This window comes from Pleurodeles waltl, chromosome 4_2 (assembly GCF_031143425.1).
Source record: "Pleurodeles waltl isolate 20211129_DDA chromosome 4_2, aPleWal1.hap1.20221129, whole genome shotgun sequence".
NCBI classification, from domain to species: Eukaryota; Metazoa; Chordata; class Amphibia; order Caudata; family Salamandridae; genus Pleurodeles; species Pleurodeles waltl.
Window position 1 is genome coordinate 736,483,160 of NC_090443.1, and position 18,343 is coordinate 736,501,502.

Genomic DNA, 18,343 nt, shown 5'->3' on the forward strand with positions numbered 1-18,343 from the left:
ATTTGTGACTCATTCTTTTGTCATCTATGGGTAACCACATTTGTGCTTTCTCAAGAGCAGTCAGGAAATTGCTTAAATCGCACTTTGACACCCTACACTGCGCCCACCTCGCCTTTGGGGTGGGATGAGTTAAGATCTTTTCACGTGGCACCCAGTATTTTTACCTTCTGATATTTCACCAGTGCACCGAATATAAAAAGTAGTATGCTCTTTGTGCCGGTGTGTTGTATGCATCGGGACATCTAAAAAGCTCATCTGCACTAGCACAGAGAGATGCCCGACAGAACAGAACTGTGCCAGTTGTTGTTTTCCGAATTCTGCAAAACAATTTTAGGAGTGAGGAGACAGTCTTACTGTGGTGACCTACACTGGAACAAAAGGAAGCTGTGCGGCCTCTTGAATAGAAAGGAGCAGATTCCTTACCAAGAGGGAGCTTGGCCATCTGATTGAAACCTGCAAGAAGGCCTTCTCAGGAAGTGAGCATCTCTGCAGGCACATGGACTTGTAACCCTGCTAGCCACAATCAAGCAAAATGTGTTTGTTTTGCAAAACTTGTGAGGAGCCTTAGGAGGCATTCCTATGCTGCAAGTATGGCAACCTGTTTTACTGTAAGCTGCCCTGTGGGCATCCATATTTTGAGCCTCCTGTGTCATGTTTTGATATCAAGAGGGACACTATTTGTTTTCCTTTTTATCAAGCATCTTAAGATGGTATCCTGTTGTATGAGTTGCATTACCTGATTGTTTAGCTGTGGGAATCCACTGACATTCTCTTGGGGTTTGGAAGATATTGTGGTTTAATCCTGTAACAAGAGTCCAATGCTAAAGCCCGCTTACCCAGTTGCTAGTGGTAACCTGCTTGTTGTGTGTGCCACAAGGACATTGGGTGGCTCCAACACATGAAAGTTTTGACTCCAGCCTTTCATGAGATACAGGTCCATATAGATTGGTGTCCTAGGGCAGTTTTCCAGCAACAGTAGCCCACATACGTCCTGCCATGTTCCACCTATAGGTTAAATAAGTGAATATTTAACGCACCTCTGGATACACCACACATTTGACTTTAGTGCAAGAACAATTATGCTTTTCATGCTTCCAAAACATACTATCTGATAAAACTGCCTTGTGACACAGGAAAGGTTGCTCGACTGATAAACCTCTCGATCTTGCAAACAAAATATGCAATTGCTTTCTCTACAACGCACACGGATTCAGAAAAAAACAACTGTCTAATGTCTTTACAGTTTGATAAAAGTAGAATGGAAAAGATCGGAATCATCCTGTAGAACATTCAAGTACAACAAGGTGTCTCAGAATAACACTAAGCAATGCTCACAGCAAAAACAAAAACAGTGTCTCTTCAAAAATCAGAATTGATTCTTTGAACTATTAAAAATTATCTGACTTTGAACTGAGCTTTTTTTATACTTTACACAACAAATAACAAGCTCTCTGTAATGAGCCTGTCCAAATTTACCACTAAATTAAGTCAACCAAATATATGAAGAAGCATAAAGCCACATCAAAGCCCCGTCTCCTCCCCCTCTAAGAACCAGCCTTCTTAGACTAAGCACCTATTCTTCCATTCTCACTTATAATCTTGTCATCTGTCACCATTAAAGTAAGCGTTATACTCGAAAACCTATTTATATGAACCTCACTCATCTACAGTAGAATTACTACACTCCTGTTCCTAAAACACAGCGACCTGTGTCCACAACTATGGAAAACTGTTCTTCAAAAACAACAACCTCCTTTTTCTGTTAACCCGCCCCCCCCACTTCTAGTAATAACAATCAATTTTCCAACAAATCCAACGATATAGAGACCCCTAGATACAGCTGAGGTAGGCAAACTAGAAACACATCTCGACAGCACTTCCTGACTTGAGACTTCAAAGTGTGGCTTCCAGTGTCCCTTTCGAAATGTAGGCCTGCGTCTTCCAAGCAGTTTGCAGACCTTGCTCCACTCGCAATCTGAACAACTGTTGAGTGTCACCCGTGTTTCACCTGGTTCCCCTCCTTCCACGTTTTCTAGTTACAGCAAATGTAACCATTCTCAGGTAACTCTTTCCTGGTCACTTTCCCAACTCCCAGGGTATCGCCTCAGTTAACTTTGTACTTCGCTTTGGGTCTCTGGTCTGTTCTCGAGATCACGAGCAACAAGCAAACCTCTGAGCATTGCCAACATAAACGCATGATTGCAAATCTTTTAATATTTCTCTCTTTGCCTCTTCTCTGCAGTTCTTCTTTTTTTCTGGTGTAAGGTAGCACAGCAAATCGTATAAATTAAGACCACATGTATGCTGCTTTCATTAGCCAGCAATTCCAAGGTCTTTGATTTTTCATTTCTTTCTAGCAGTCATAGACTAGGTCTGATACATTCTTGCTCTACAACTTTCAGACGTTCTTTACATGTAAATCTTCAGTTAGGAGCCACCCAGTGTCCATTTTGAATATATCTTTTGGATAACACCTGGGTATATGTAGTAATTTATGTTGGACGTGTTAAAATCTAGCCCTCACTTCCTTCCCTTCCCATACCACTGTTTGTCCTTTTACCATGCCAGAGTACCTGTAAGGCTCAGTATGTGCCCTGTATTAGAAAAGGATAATTTGTCCCACAAGTATGTCTCCATGGGGAATACCATGGATAAAGTGCACAATAGACCAATTATGGATGTGTTCTTTGCTGGAATCCGAGACAGCGTTTATGGAGACTCATGCTTACTTGCCCAGTGCAACGTTCCAATGCGTAAGCCAGGATTTACCTGCCCTCATTCCATCAATAAATCCTCATCCTACATTCAGATCATATTAGGTTTAACCTAATTTTTAACTATGGAGTAAATGTTCTTAACTACGTTTGCAGAAATTGCTTTTTGTGTGGCAGTTGCATGTACGCAGAACTCCATTATTTAAAAAAATAGTGAACACACATAATTTTGAGACTTAATTTATGTATCTTCTTTTTTTTGCAGTTTACCTGCTATCCTGGTACCTCTTGATATCACATACGGTGACATTTGCATTGAGCTTCACAATCTTGTGAAAACTTTCAGGTCAGTGTATGCATGTTGTATTTTCGTTGTCCCATACCACACTGTACACATTTGTACTGCATTTTATTCCCGGCAGAATGAACAAGGCCATTGAAATCAGGCAGCCGGAGAGGACCAAGCTATGCACAGGATTGACTAAATTATGCAGTTAGAAAAAACAAATTGTATTGTGACACATTTTGGCAGTATCACTTCCAGAATGGTTAGAGCGGCAGACCCTGATGCAGAGATCTGGCCCGGGACCAGGGTTCAGTTCCCGCCTCGGTGGGTCTTGGGCTCGGTTCCCTTGGACCAGATAATTCTCGCCTCAGTGCCTAATCTAATTGATGGGTACCACTCTGTAACTCTGGGCAGTAGCTTGCTTAATCTCCACAACGGCCCTGACAGCGCTTGGATGCCTGACTTCACCCTAGGGGTTGCCCAGGAGTGGGTGCCTCACAGGGAAAAGCCAGGAGGGGTTCCACAGCAGTATGTGTTCAGCGTCTTGAGACCCTAACGGGTGAGTAGTGCGCTATACAAGTGTGAAGTTTACACCATGTTATTGTTTATATTCCTGTTAACGCTGTCTGAGCCAAGTTTACACAATATTGTACCAGTTTAGGTTTAACACCTAAACATAGCAATCAGCAATCGAAAGGTGGCCTACTGTTGCGTAGCAAAACGTGGCAGCACGTTTAGTAACTTTTGATCCATTTGAGATGGAAACATGTTTTTGTTAATCTCTGAAAATTATGCGTCAGATGGTGAATTACGTGGCGAGTGTGGCACATCTATAATTGTGCAGAAAATGGCACAGCATTGGAATTGCATTATACCAGATGTCATGGGTATAAATATGTAAGTAAATAACAGTACTCTGAAATACTTTCTTACCTGAATTCGAAGCCAGTTCAAGGTTCGCAGTAGAGAGGCTAGATGAGCAAATCTGTCTCCAAATACCAGCTTTCATCTACATCTACAAGTTAGATGTGATTGGCTAGTACACAGGACTTTGTGATAAACAGTCCTTTTGTCAGTGCTACATGACACACTGACTTCATTTACATTATTGAATAAGTATTCACAGGTGCTTAAGGCAGCTTTTTGGTTGGTGTTTTCTAGATAGATTGGGTCAAAGCAAGAACATGTTTCTTGGCTATCTTCTCATTATGTTATACAGGTCAGAAAAGAGGAAGAGGATGGTGAGACATTGCCCTAAGTAATCATCTGTAATCTCATTACTCTGATTAACTATTCTCTTAGGGCCAGATGTACAAAGTAATTTTGCTATTGAAAAACCTCTTATTCACAAAATACCATGGTTTGCCACCGCAAAGTGGCTTTTAGGTATATACATTAACTCAATTTTGTGGTTGGAAAAGCCTTTCTGACTTGAAAATGGGTTTAGTGACCCATCCCAAATCTCTGTTAGTAAGGGGCATCCCCTTTGAAGTGCAATTTGATACGGCATGTTTCAATGGTTTATGCACACAGTTGTGGCTGCATACCATTACTCAGTTACCAACACCTCCAAGGAGTGGTATGTGATGATGTAGGGTTACATTGAGGAAGAAGTCATTGGCCATGTTGTTTAGACCACACTAGTCTGCGTTTTTGGTTTTAAATGGAATGTTAGTGTAGCTGAGTTTCTTTTAAACATTTTTTTTTACATATTTATATGTTCAATGGCATGTGTAGCTGTAGATACACATGCTGTGCATTATCCTGCCATCTAGTGTTGGGCTCGGAGTGTTACAAGTTGTTTTTCTTCGAAGAAGTCTTTTTGAGTCACAAGAGCGAGGGACTCCTCCCTTTCGGCTCCATTGCGCATGGGCGTCGACTCCATCTTAGATTGTTTTCTTTCCGCCATTCGGGTTCGGACGTGTTCCTCTTCGCTCCGTGTTTCGGTTCGGAAAAGATAGTTATCAATCAGAAAATTTGACGGTATTGTTTGCGCTCGGTACCGGGTTAGTGCTAGCACATCGACACCGAAGAAAGAAGAGCTCCGGCAGCCCTTCGGGGCTTCGACTCCTCGGCGGGGCCTGGTCGGCCCGACCGTGTCCATCTCCAAGGCTCATGGAACGGACCCCCTTCCGCCCCAACTGCCACGCTAAGTATCCTTATACAGACCAACACTTGGTCTGTAATCTGTGTTTGTCCCCCGAACACAAAGAGGATACGTGCGAGGCTTGTCGGGCTTTTCGATCCAAGAAGACACTGCAGGATCGTAGAGCTTGACTACTTCAAATGGCGTCAACACCGGCCGGACACCCCGACGTCGAAGAAGAGGAGACATTCTCCATTCCAGATTCGGACTCGGACGAACCCGAGAGTGAGCAGCCGACGAGGCAAGAAACTGTGAGTAAACCAGCCCCGGCAAAAACTCACTCGAAAATCATGAAGGCCCAGGGGATGCCACTGCCAACAGGCCATGGCTTTACCCGAAAACACAGTGACCAAACATCGGCACCGAAAAAGGCCTCCCAGCAGCCGAAGACATCAGACTCCGGTCGAGATACTGAGATACCGGCTCCAACCAGACTCGACACCGAGAGATTGGCACCCCGAAAGCCAAAAAGGTTTTTATCGGAACAGAAAAAGACTGCCGAAAAGGTTTCGGTGCCAAAACATGCAGCCTCGGAGCCGAAACACAGCTCCTATACAGACGAACAGGGCCTTTCCTCACAGTTACAAGGCCACAGGTTTGAACAAGAACTGGACATGGGAGAGCCAGACCATACCCAGAGGAGGCTCCATATACAAAAAGACACAGGGAAAATCAGAACTCTTCCTCCAATAAAGATGAAGCGGAAGCTTGCATTCCATGAGGCGGAAATGCAGCCAAAAGCAAAATGGCTAAAGAGAAAACACCACCACAGTTTTCTCCACAGCCATCGCCACCGCACTCGCCACATCTGTCCCCAGTAGAAACACCCCCAATGATGCAGTCACCAACGCACACAGGGATGAGCCAAGATGACCCGGATGCATGGGATTTGTATGATACACCGGTCTCAGATAATAGTCCGGATTGCTACCCGGCAAGGCCATCACCACCGGAGGACAGTACTGCTTACATGCAGGTGGTTTCCAGGGCAGCTACTTTTCATAACGTAGCATTGCATGCAGAGCCCATAGAAGATGACTTCTTGTTCAATACCCTGTCATCTACGCACAGCCAGTACCAAAGTTTGCCAATGTTACCAGGCATGTTAAAACACGCCAAACAGGTGTTTCAAGACCCAGTCAAGAGCAGAGCCATCACACCTAGGGTGGAGAAGAAATATAAACCTCCCCCTACAGACCCTGTGTACATTACACAACAGTTAACTCCTGATTCAGTGGTAGTAGGAGCAGCCCGGAAAAGGGCAAACTCACAAACTTCTGGAGACGCACCACCACCCGACAAAGAAAGTCAGAAATTCGATGCAGCAGGCAAAAGGGTGGCAGCACAGGCAGCCAATCAATGGCGAATTGCCAATTCGCAAGCTCTACTGGCAAGATACGTCAGGGCACATTGGGACGAAATGCAACATTTCATTCAACACCTTCCCAAAGAGTTCCAGAAACGTGCCCAACAGGTTGTCGAGGAGGGCCAAACAATCTCCAACAACTAAATAAGGTTGGCTATGGACTCAGCAGACACGGCGGCCAGGACAGTAAACACGGCGGTAACCATTCGGAGACACGCGTGGCTACGTACCTCCGAATTTAAGCCAGAATATGCCTTTCAACGGACAACAATTGTTTGGGCCGGAGATGGATACAGCGATAGACAAACTGAAGAAAGACACGGACACGGCCAAAGCCATGGGTGCGCTCTACTCCCCACAGAGCCGAGGCACTTTTAGGAAGCCGCACTTTAGAGGGGGGTTTCGGGCCCAGACCACAGAGCCTTCCACCTCACAAGTCAGACCCACATACCAGGGCCAATATCAGAGAGGAGGTTTTCGGGGACAATATAGGGGTGGACAGTTCCCTAAAACAAGAGGGAAATTCCAAAGCCCAAAAACCCCACAAACTAAACAGTGACTCCAACGTCACAAACCCCCAACACACAACACCAGTGGGGGTGAGGCTCACAGATTATTACCAAAAATGGGAACACATAACTACTGACTCGTGGGTCCTAGCCATTATCCAACATGGTTATTGTATAGAATTCCTACATTTGCCACTAGATGTGCCTCCAAGAGCACACAGCATGTCCAAACAACACTTAGATCTGTTACAACTAGAAGTCCAAGCATTGTTACAAAAGGAAGCAATAGAACTAGTACCCAACCATCAAAAAGGAACAGGTGTTTACTCCCTGTATTTCCTAATTCCAAAAAAGGACAAAACACTGAGACCCATATTAGACCTCAGAACACTAAATCATTACATCAAATCAGATCATTTTCACATGGTAACACTCCAAGACGTGATTCCCTTGCTCAAACAACAGGACCACATGTCAACATTAGATCTCAAAGATGCTTATTTCCACATACCCATACATCCTTCCCACAGGAAATACTTGAGGTTCGTAATCCAAGGCGTGCATTACCAATTCAAAGTGCTACCATTCGGCATCACAACAGCCCCAAGGGTATTCACAAAATGTCTTGCAGTAGTAGCTGCTCACATCAGAAGACAGCACATGCATGTATTCCCTTACTTGGACGATTGGTTAATAAAAACCAGCACTCAGCAACAGTGTCTTCTACACACAAACTACGTCATAGAAACCCTTCACAAGTTAGGGTTCTCTATAAACAAATCAAAAATCACATCTACATCCGTGTCAAATACAACAATACCTAGGAGCAACAATCAACACACAAAAAGGGATTGCCACTCCAAGTCCACAAAGGGTACAAGCCTTCCAAAATGTAATACTAAACATGCACCCAAACCAACACTATCAAGTGAGGTTTGTAATGAAACTCCTAGGCATGATGTCTTCATGCATAGCCATTGTCCCAAATGCAAGACTACACATGCGGCCCTTACAACAGTGCCTAGCAACACAATGGACACAAGCACAGGGTCAACTTCAAGATCTAGTGTTGATAGACCGCCAAACACACTCCTCGCTTCAATGGTGGAATCCTATAAATTTAAACCAAGGGCGGCCATTCCACGACCCAGTGCCTCAATACGTGATCACAACAGATGCTTCCATGATAGGGTGGGGAGCACACCTCAACCAGCACAGCATACAGGGACAATGGGACGTTCAACAAAGGCAATTGCATATAAACCATTTAGAGCTGTTAGCGGTGTTTCTAGCATTGAAAGCATTTCAACCGCTAATAGCCCACAAACACATTCTTGTCAAAACAGACAACAAGACAACAATGTATTACCTAAACAAACAGGGAGGGACACACTCATCACAACTGTGTCTCTTAGCACAAAAGATTTGGCATTGGGCGATTCACAGTCACATTCGCCTAATAGCACAGTACATCCCAGGAATTCAAAACCAGTTAGCCGACAATCTCAGTCGAGATCACCAACAAACACACAAATGGGAAATTAATCCCCAGATACTACAAACTTACTTTCGAAGCTGGGGAACACCACAAATAGACCTATTCGCAACAAAAGAAAACGCAAAATGCCAAAGCTTCGCGTCCAGGTATCCACACCCTCACTCCAAGGGCATTGCGTTATGGATGAGTTGGTCAGGGATATTTGCTACACTTTTCCCCCTCTCCCACTCCTTCCGTATCTGGTAAACAAATTGAGTCAAAACAAACTCAAACTAATACTAATAGCACCAACCTGGGCTCGCCAACCATGGTATACAACACTACTAGACCTGTCAGTAGTACCTCATAGCAAACTACCAAACAGACCAGATCTGTTAACTCAACACAAACAACAGATCAGACACCCGAATCCAGCATCGCTCAATCTAGCAATCTGACTCCTGAAATCTTAGAATTTGGGCATTTTGACCTTACACAAGAATGTATGGAGGTCATTAAACAAGCTAGAAACCCAACTACAAGACATTGTTACTCAAATAAATGGAAAAGATTTGTCCATTACTGCCATAATAATCAAATTCAACCACTACATGCTTCCGCAAAAAACATAGTAAGCTACTTATTACACTTACAAAAATCTAATCTAGCTTTTTCTTCCATTAAAATACATCTCACAGCAATATCTGCCTATATGCAGATTACACATTCAACATCACTCTTTAGAATCCCAGTCATCAAAGCATTTATGGAGGGTTTAAAAAGAATCATACCCCCAAGAACACCACCAGTTCCCTTGTGGAACCTCAATATTGTATTAACACGATTCATGGGTCCACCATTTGAACCCATGCACTCTTGTGAGATGCAATACTTAACCTGGAAAGTAGCCTTCCTAATAGCTATCACATCTCTTAGAAGAGTAAGTGAAATACAAGCATTTACTATACAAGAACCCTTTAAACAAATACACAAACATAAAGTGGTTCTCCGTACAGATCCCAAGTTCTTACCAAAAGTTATATCACCGTTCGAACTCCCAGTCTTTTTTCCACAACCAGACTCAGTAACTGAAAGAGCCTTACATACGTTAGACATTAAAAGAGCACTAATGTATTATATTGATAGAACAAAACAGTTTCGCAAAACAAAACAATTGTTTGTAGCCTTCCAAAAACCTCATGCAGGAAATCCAATATCCAAACAAGGCATTGCCAGATGGATAGTGAAATGTATTCAGACCTGCTATATTAAAGCAAAAAGAGTTTTACCTGTTACGCCAAAGGCGCACTCCACTAGAAAGAAAGGTGCCACAATGGCCTTTCTAGGAAATATACCTATAACAGAAATCTGTAAGGCAGCCACATGGTCTACGCCTCATACATTCACAAAACATTACTGTGTAGATTTGTTAACGACACAACAAGCCACAGTAGGACAGGCTGTATTACGAACATTATTTCAGACAGCTTCAACTCCTACAGGCTAAGCCACCGCTTTTGGGGAGATAACTGCTTACTAGTCTATGCACAGCATGTGTATCTGCAGCTACACATGCCATCGAACGGAAAATGTCACTTACCCAGTGTACATCTGTTCGTGGCATGAGACGCTGCAGATTCACATGCGCCCTCCCACCTCCCCGGCAGCCTGTAGCCGTTATAAGTTGATGAAACTTGTACATTTGTAAATTTGTACATATATACTATTTTTTATACACATTATGTACATACATACTCACTCCATTGCATGGGCCCTTTTTCTATATACACAACTCTTACCTCACCCTCTGCGGGGAAAACAATCTAAGATGGAATCGACGCCCATGCGCAATGGAGCCGAAAGGGAGGAGTCCCTCGGTCTCGTGACTCGAAAAGACTTCTTCGAAGAAAAACAACTTGTAACACTCCAAGCCCAACACTAGATGGCAGGATAATGCACAGCATGTGAATCTGCAGCGTCTCATGCCACGAACAGATGTACACTGGGTAAGTGACATTTTCCTTACTGCTGTAACCTTTTTAAAAAATATTTAAAGTAATAAAACTACTTTTCCCTACCTTTACAGACTTACCTAAAGTGCCTCAATCCCTCCTATGCACTTATGAACCACTACTACACTATATTTCCACATAAAATCCACAACGCAGATAGTGTTCGCTCAAAAAGTTTATAAGGGCTTTGATTACCCAACCATATACTGCCTTGTCATCTGCATGTACTGCAGAATACCACTGCCTAATTTATCAGTACGTTTTCATTCCTTATAACTTTTTAAGTATTGATCCTATTTTAATGTAGTAACAAAAAGGACCCTTTCTGCACTCTATTTCAGTGAATTTTGAAGAAAATCCATCTGCCCATTTTGCCACTATGTTTGATACAATAGTCTTTGAACAATGCTTTGGTAGAAAAACGTGTTTTGGGATCATCAGCCAATGTCGACAAAGCAATAGGTCTGCAAATTTTCATGGAGATTCCTCAAAAGGTGGCAAAGTTATTAACAAACAAAAATATAAGTAATTCCTATCTTTGGGGATCCTAACTAAACTACAGAGTAGCTACCTCCACTCTGTATTACAGGGAGTGCAGAATTATTAGGCAAATTAGTATTTTGACCACATCATCCTCTTTATGCATGTTGTCTTACTCCAAGCTGTATAGGCTCGAAAGCCTACTACCAATTAAGCATATTAGGTGATGTGCATCTCTGTAATGAGAAGGGGTGTGGTCTAATGACATCAACATCCTATATCAGGTGTGCATAATTATTAGGCAACTTCCTTTCCTTTGGCAAAATGGGTCAAAAGAAGGACTTGACAGGCTCCGAAAAGTCAAAAATAGTGAGATATCTTGCAGAGGGATGCAGCACTCTTAAAATTGCAAAGCTTCTGAAGCGTGATCATCGAACAATCAAGCGTTTCATTCAAAATAGTCAACAGGGTCGCAAGAAGCGTGTGGAAAAACCAAGGCGCAAAATAACTGCCCATGAACTGAGAAAAGTCAAGCGTGCAGCTGCCACGATGCCACTTGCCACCAGTTTGGCCATATTTCAGAGCTGCAACTTCACTGGAGTGCCCAAAAGCACAAGGTGTGCAATACTCAGAGACATGGCCAAGGTAAGAAAGGCTGAAAGACGACCACCACTGAACAAGACACACAAGCTGAAACGTCAAGACTGGGTCAAGAAATATCTCAAGACTGATTTTTCTAAGGTTTTATGGACTGATGAAATGAGAGTGAGTCTTGATGGGCCAGATGGATGGGCCCGTGGCTGGATTGGTAAAGGGCAGAGAGCTCCAGTCCGACTCAGACGCCAGCAAGGTGGAGGTGGAGTACTGGTTTGGGCTGGTATCATCAAAGATGAGCTTGTGGGGCCTTTTCGGGTTGAGGATGGAGTCAAGCTCAACTCCCAATCCTACTGCCAGTTCCTGGAAGACACCTTCTTCAAGCAGTGGTACAGGAAGAAGTCTGCATCCTTCAAGAAAAACATGATTTTCATGCAGGGCAATGCTCCATCACACGCGTCCAAGTACTCCACAGCGTGGCTGGCAAGAAAGGGTATAAAAGAAGGAAATCTAATGACATGGCCTCCTTGTTCACCTGATCTGAACCCCATTGAGAACCTGTGGTCCATCATCAAATGTGAGATTTACAAGGCGGGAAAACAGTACACCTCTCTGAACAGTGTCTGGGAGGCTGTGGTTGCTGCTGCACGCATTGTTGATGGTGAACAGATCAAAACACTGACAGAATCCATGGATGGCAGGCTTTTGAGTGTCCTTGCAAAGAAAGGTGGCTATATTGGTCACTGATTTGTTTTTGTTTTGTTTTTGAATGTCAGAAATGTATATTTGTGAATGTTGAGATGTTATATTGGTTTCACTGGTAATAATAAATAATTGAAATGGGTATATATTTTTTTTTTGTTAAGTTGCCTAATAATTATGCACAGTAATAGTCACCTGCACACACAGATATCCCCCTAACATAGCTAAAACTAAAAACAAACTAAAAACTACTTCCAAAAATATTCAGCTTTGATATTAATGAGTTTTTTGGGTTCATTGAGAACATGGTTGTTGTTCAATAATAAAATTAATCCTCAAAAATACAACTTGCCTAATAATTCTGCACTCCCTGTATATGTGCATTCACTGGAAAAAAAACAGAGGTTACAGGCACGTTATAGTTAGGTTCACGTTTTACTTGCGCAAAAACATAGAAATTCAGCAGTTATAATTATGGTTACCTCAAGTAACTAAAACTCATGCCCCAAGGTGTCGCTGGATCCAGTGTGGCGTTGGTTCCTTACTCTAGATCAGGGTAGGTGATGCATAGTTGGTGCGAGGCGTCGTTCCTGATGATCCAGTAGGGTTGATGAACCTAGGTGGTCAAAACACGCTGGGTGACCTTTCGAGGTCACGGTCATGCCACGGGGCTACAGGCACCGTGGCAGGGTCAGGTGTCGCAGACATCAGTGACACGGCACTCGGGACTCACAGAGTCGCAAGACATCAACAGGGCAGTGTCGGACCTGCATTGTCAGTCTTGGTCGTCGCACTCCAGCGGGGACTACGGCTTCGGTTGCAAGCAGAGTTGGGCAGCGATGTCGGTCCCAGAGTCTGTGCACCTGGTTCTTCTTGTTTTGTAGGCCAGCTTTCACTCCCCAGGGCACAGAAACTGTAATATTCGCCACCTAGCAAGTTAGGATCTACAGTAATGAACCCAGAGTCTGGTAGGTGAAGCCTTTGATGTCTCTGGGAATTCTTAACAGGAGGCAAGCTCAGTCCAAGCCTTTGGAGAAACTTCACAAGTCAGATTCACAGCTAAGTCCAGTCTTTGTCCTCTTTAAGGCAGAAGCAGCAACTCCAGGACAACCCAGCAAAGCACATGCAGCGCTACATATGTAACCCCTAATGTAGGTCCTAGGTAATCCATAGGGCAGGGTGCTATGCAGGTAAAAGGCAGGACATGTACTTATGTGTTTTACATGTCCTAGTAGTGAAAAACTCATACATTTCGTTTTCCACTACTGTGAGGCCTGCTCCTTTCATAGACTAGCATTGGGACTTCCCTCATATACATTTGAGTGGTAGATTCTGATCTGGAAGGAGTAACTAGGTCATATTTAGTATGGCCAGAATGGTAATAGAAAATCCGTCTTAGTGGTGAGGTTGGATTTAATAATACTATTTTAGAAATGCCAACTTAGAAAGTATTCAAAACATGAGGCAAACCTAGTAACCCTAGGACTCAGGTGTGTAAATATAGCAAAAAGTATCAAGGCCCCAAGGGGGAAGTATGGCCCTTAACTTCCACGGCAAGAATTTAATACCTTTGTCAACAAAGTTGATCTAATACATGTTCACTTTATTCAAACAATATTTTTTCAACAATATACTTGTTAATCAGTCTATCCAGGTGCTCCTGCAGTAACGGCGCAGTGAACGTGAATAACGTGACAGATTAGTGCCAGATGATATAAACAGTATATACAAAAATTGTGGTTAAAGATTAAAGCGATCTTCAAAGAGGACCCCTTCAATCCAGGTGTCCTGAAGCCACGAATCCCATCATACATTAACCCACAATGAGCTGTGTCGACATTTCGACCCCACACAGAGAATCAATCATTAGGGGGTCATCATCAGGACAAAAATCATATTTTCAGGTAGCACCTAAAAAGAACCGGAAAAAAACTATTAGTATCCTTCTCACCTAACCAAACAACGCTTTGAAAAACTAATCTCTCTCTGATTCTTCACTACTTACCACAAAAACACGAGATGTTATAACTGCAATTTGAATTTCTTTCCACTGTATCCTACTTGCAGTAAAAGTGTCCCCTGACAGAAAAAAACATAATAATGAGCCTCTTAATATCAACAAAGATTGAATAAATCATACTCATTGAGACTAATGGAGTGGGGATATAAGAAACAAAAAGGTTCCAAGAAAACTCACCCCAAATCCACAGGCATGTTCACTTATATTTAAAATTACAAAGGTTCAATATCCCCGATGCTGATATTCCTCTTCACATCCAAAACAAATTATCTTCCCAATTCAAAGTTATTAATGCAAACCATCTAAAAACAAAAGATCAGGGAATTATTATGTCAATTCCAGATGGACATTCCATTTTTCTTGCTAAGGGTCTTTTATCACCATATCTCCTAAATTAGCCGATACAACTCTATTAAGAATTATATATTTCCTGTGCCAACAAAAAACATACAACATAAAAACCATGGGCAAAACACAATGCCGTGCCTACCTATCACAAGGCTTTCAAGTAGCCTAAGATAACTTATAGTTATACCGAATGTGTGTGCAAAACTTTATAATTGCCACCCTTAATCATACTGCCATTAACCTACAATGGGAACAGCATACCATCAGCCCAAACTTAAACCTGCTGGCATAACAAAAATGTTCTCTTCCTTATTTTAATTTCAACCCAAAGCCCGTGTCTGCCCTTCTATCTGTATCCCCAGATATAACATTAGCAGCAAAGGAAAAACAGACCTACAGGGTCATACATTATCATAAATACACATTTACAAATGATACAAGAATGCATCTAAAATACAGAAACCCAAAACAAAAACTCCCGAACCCAAACTCACTACTTCATCATGGACGAACTCCAACTTGTATCTTTCCTGCCTTGTCAAATCAACACACCTATATAGAGTTCCTCACGTAACGTGCACAAGATGGTAAGGGGCACCCTCAGGTATCCGATAATTTGGATTGTGTTTTGTCTTATCCTGACTAGTACTGCGGTCCTTTTTTGAACAAGGATGTATACCTCTGCAAACTAGAGACCTCATTTCCAACATACACCCACTCACACATTCACTCACACACCCGTTCTCACGCACACTCAGAGACCTACAAAAACCACTACCACACTGTCGGAGACTTACACAGCCACTCACACACCCACCTACACACTCACACACCCGCTTACACACCCACACACTCACACACCTATATAGCCATTCACACACTGAAAACCACTCACACACCCACTCACAGACCCACACAACCACTCATACTCCCATTTACACACTCAGTCACACACCCACACACACCCCCATACAGCCACTCACAGATCCACAGCGTGGGGTTGTCTGTAAGCAGGTGGTTGCCCACAGGTGGTGGCCAGAAGTTACAGGGACAATATACTTAGGTTCAGATTTTATGCACAAAAGTATGGAAATGCAGACATTATACTTATCTCAAAAAAATATAACTTGTGCCCTAAGATAACTATAACTTGGGCCCACACCATGCACTGCTTATTACCCCACACGGAACATTGGTCATGATATCTTCTATAACATCATTGATAATATCACTGAAACATTTGCAATATAATTATGATGAGAAAACTGTGCCTGTCAGGGGCGCGAGTTATTTTTTCTTGAGATAAGCAAAACTGGTGATTTTCTATGGTTTTGTGTTTTTTTTTTAGTGAAAAAAATAAATAAAAAAAAAAATATATATATATATATATATATATATATATATATATATATATATGTTTGATGGCATGTGTAGCTCCAGATACACATGCATGCTGTGCACTGTTCCTGCCATCTAGTGTTGGGCTCAGAGTGTTACAAGTTGTTTTTCTTCAAAGAAGTCTTTTCGAGTCATGTGACCAAGTGACTCCTCCCTTTCGGTTCCATTCCGCATGGGCATCGACTCCATCTTAGATTGTTTTCTTTCCACCATCGGGTTCGGACGTGTTCCTCTTCGCTCCGGGTATTAGAGTCGGAAAAAGACTAAATTCACAGAAAATCGTCTGTATTGTTTTCGACCGCGAAACATCTTGCATCGACGCCTCGACGCCGGTAAAACACACCTTCGGTTGCCCTTCGGGGCTCCAGCGCCCAGCAAGGGCCTGGTTGGCCCGACCGCAGAAAACATCGAAGCCTAATGGACCGGACCCCGTTCTGTTTCTCCCCACAGTGCAATGCCAAGTATCCCTACACAGACCAACACCGGGTCTGTAATCTGTGTTTGTCACCGGACCACCGAGAGGATACTTGTGAGGCCTGCAGGTCCTTCCGTTCGAAGAAGACCTTCAGGGATCGAAGGGCGAGGCGACTGCAAATGGTGTCGAAGAGTTCCGAGCACCTCGACGTCAAGGAAGAGGAGATGGCCATCTCCATCCAAGGTTCCGATTCGGACGACTCTGACGCAACCATCCACAGCAGGCCAGCACGTGAGTACGTCTGCCCCGACCCAAGTCCAGAGTCAGTCCAAAACAAAACTAAAGGCCTCGGGACGCCACTGCCGGAAGGCCATGGCTCGACCCACAAGAAAACAAGCGGTGACCAAGCAACACCTTCGGCACCGAAAAAGGCCAAATCTGTGCTGAAGTCTTTGGACTCGAGCCGAGACACTGTGTCTGAGAAAACTCTCCATCGGCTCGTCGAAGCCTCGAAAGAGTCTTTCGGAGCCAAGGCCTACTGTCAGAGAGACACAGATTTGAGGAGGAACTTCACCAAATGGAGTTTGATGAAACACAGACAAGGCTACAGATCCATAAGGATACTGGGAAGATCCAAACGGCACCTCCTCTCAAATTCAAAAGGAAACTGGCTTTCCAAGGACGTTCAGACACTGAGCAGCCAAAGGCTAAAGTGCCTAGAGAACAAATTCCGCCTCACCAGTTTTCTCCATCACATTCTCCTCTGCATTCTCCTCAGAGAACTATTTCTCCCCTTGCAACACCCACTGCACAGTCACCCACACACACTGTGCACTTGCAACAGGATACGGACCCATGGGACCTCTATGATGACCCTGTGTCGGACAGTAGCCCGGAGTACTATCCTTCGAAACCCTCTCCACCCGAAGATAGCACCTCCTACACTCGGGTCTTGGCGAGGGTGGCTGCATTCCACAGTGTGAGCATGCACACCGATCCATTAGTGGACGATTTTCTTTTTAATACTTTGTCCTCAACGCATGCTTCTTATCAAAGTCTGCCCATGCACCCAGGCATGCTTAAACATGCCCAACACATTTTTCAGGAGCCCGTGAAGGGAAGACCCATAACACCAAGGGTGGAAAAGAAATACAAGCCACCACCGTCAGACCCAGTATTCATCCCCCAGCAGCTGCCCCCAGACTCGGTAGTGGTCAGCGCAGCGAGGAAGAGATCCAACTCGCAGTCATCGGGAGATGCACCACCTCCAGAAAAGGAGAGTAAGAAGTTCGACGCGGCAGGAAAGAGGGTAGCGTCACAAGCTGCCAATCAGTGGCACATAGCAAACTCTCAAGCCCTCCTCGCATGATACGATCAAGGTCATTGGGACGAGATGAGCGATATTATCCAACATCTCCCCAAGGAATACCAGAAAAGAGCTCAGCGAGTGGTAGAGGAGGGACAAGCAATATCTAGCAATCAAATACGATCTGCATTAGATTCCGCCGACACTGCCGCAAGAACAGTGAACACTGCAGTGACAAATAGACGCCATGCTTGGCTGAGATCCTCAGGTTTCAAACCAGAGATTCAACAGGCTGTCCTCAACATGCCATCCAATCAGCAACAGCTATTTGGCAAACAAGTGGACACAGCCATCGAAAAAATAAAAAAGGACACTGATACAACCAAAGCAATGGGAGCCCTCTACTCATCCCATTACAGAGGGACATTCTGAAAACTGCAGTATAGGGGAGGTTTTAGGCCACAGTCATCAGAAACATCCACCTCTCAATCAAAACCCTCCTACCAATCACAATATCAGAGAGGGGGGGGGTGTAAGGAAATGGCTCCCTGTTGCAGTTACCCCCCACTT

The 18,343-nt window shown here is 43.7% G+C and overlaps 1 protein-coding gene across 5 annotated transcripts in view; it reads left to right on the forward strand.

Moving 5' to 3' along the window:
• RPAP2 (RNA polymerase II associated protein 2) overlaps positions 1-18,343 on the forward strand; it is a 419,624-nt gene that overhangs the window by 188,094 nt on the left and 213,187 nt on the right. For all 5 annotated transcript variants that reach the window (XM_069232353.1, XM_069232357.1, XM_069232356.1 and 2 more), the window contains one exon: positions 2,980-3,060. In XM_069232353.1, coding sequence (XP_069088454.1) covers positions 2,980-3,060 — 81 coding nt within the window. The remainder of the gene's footprint in view (positions 1-2,979; positions 3,061-18,343) is intronic.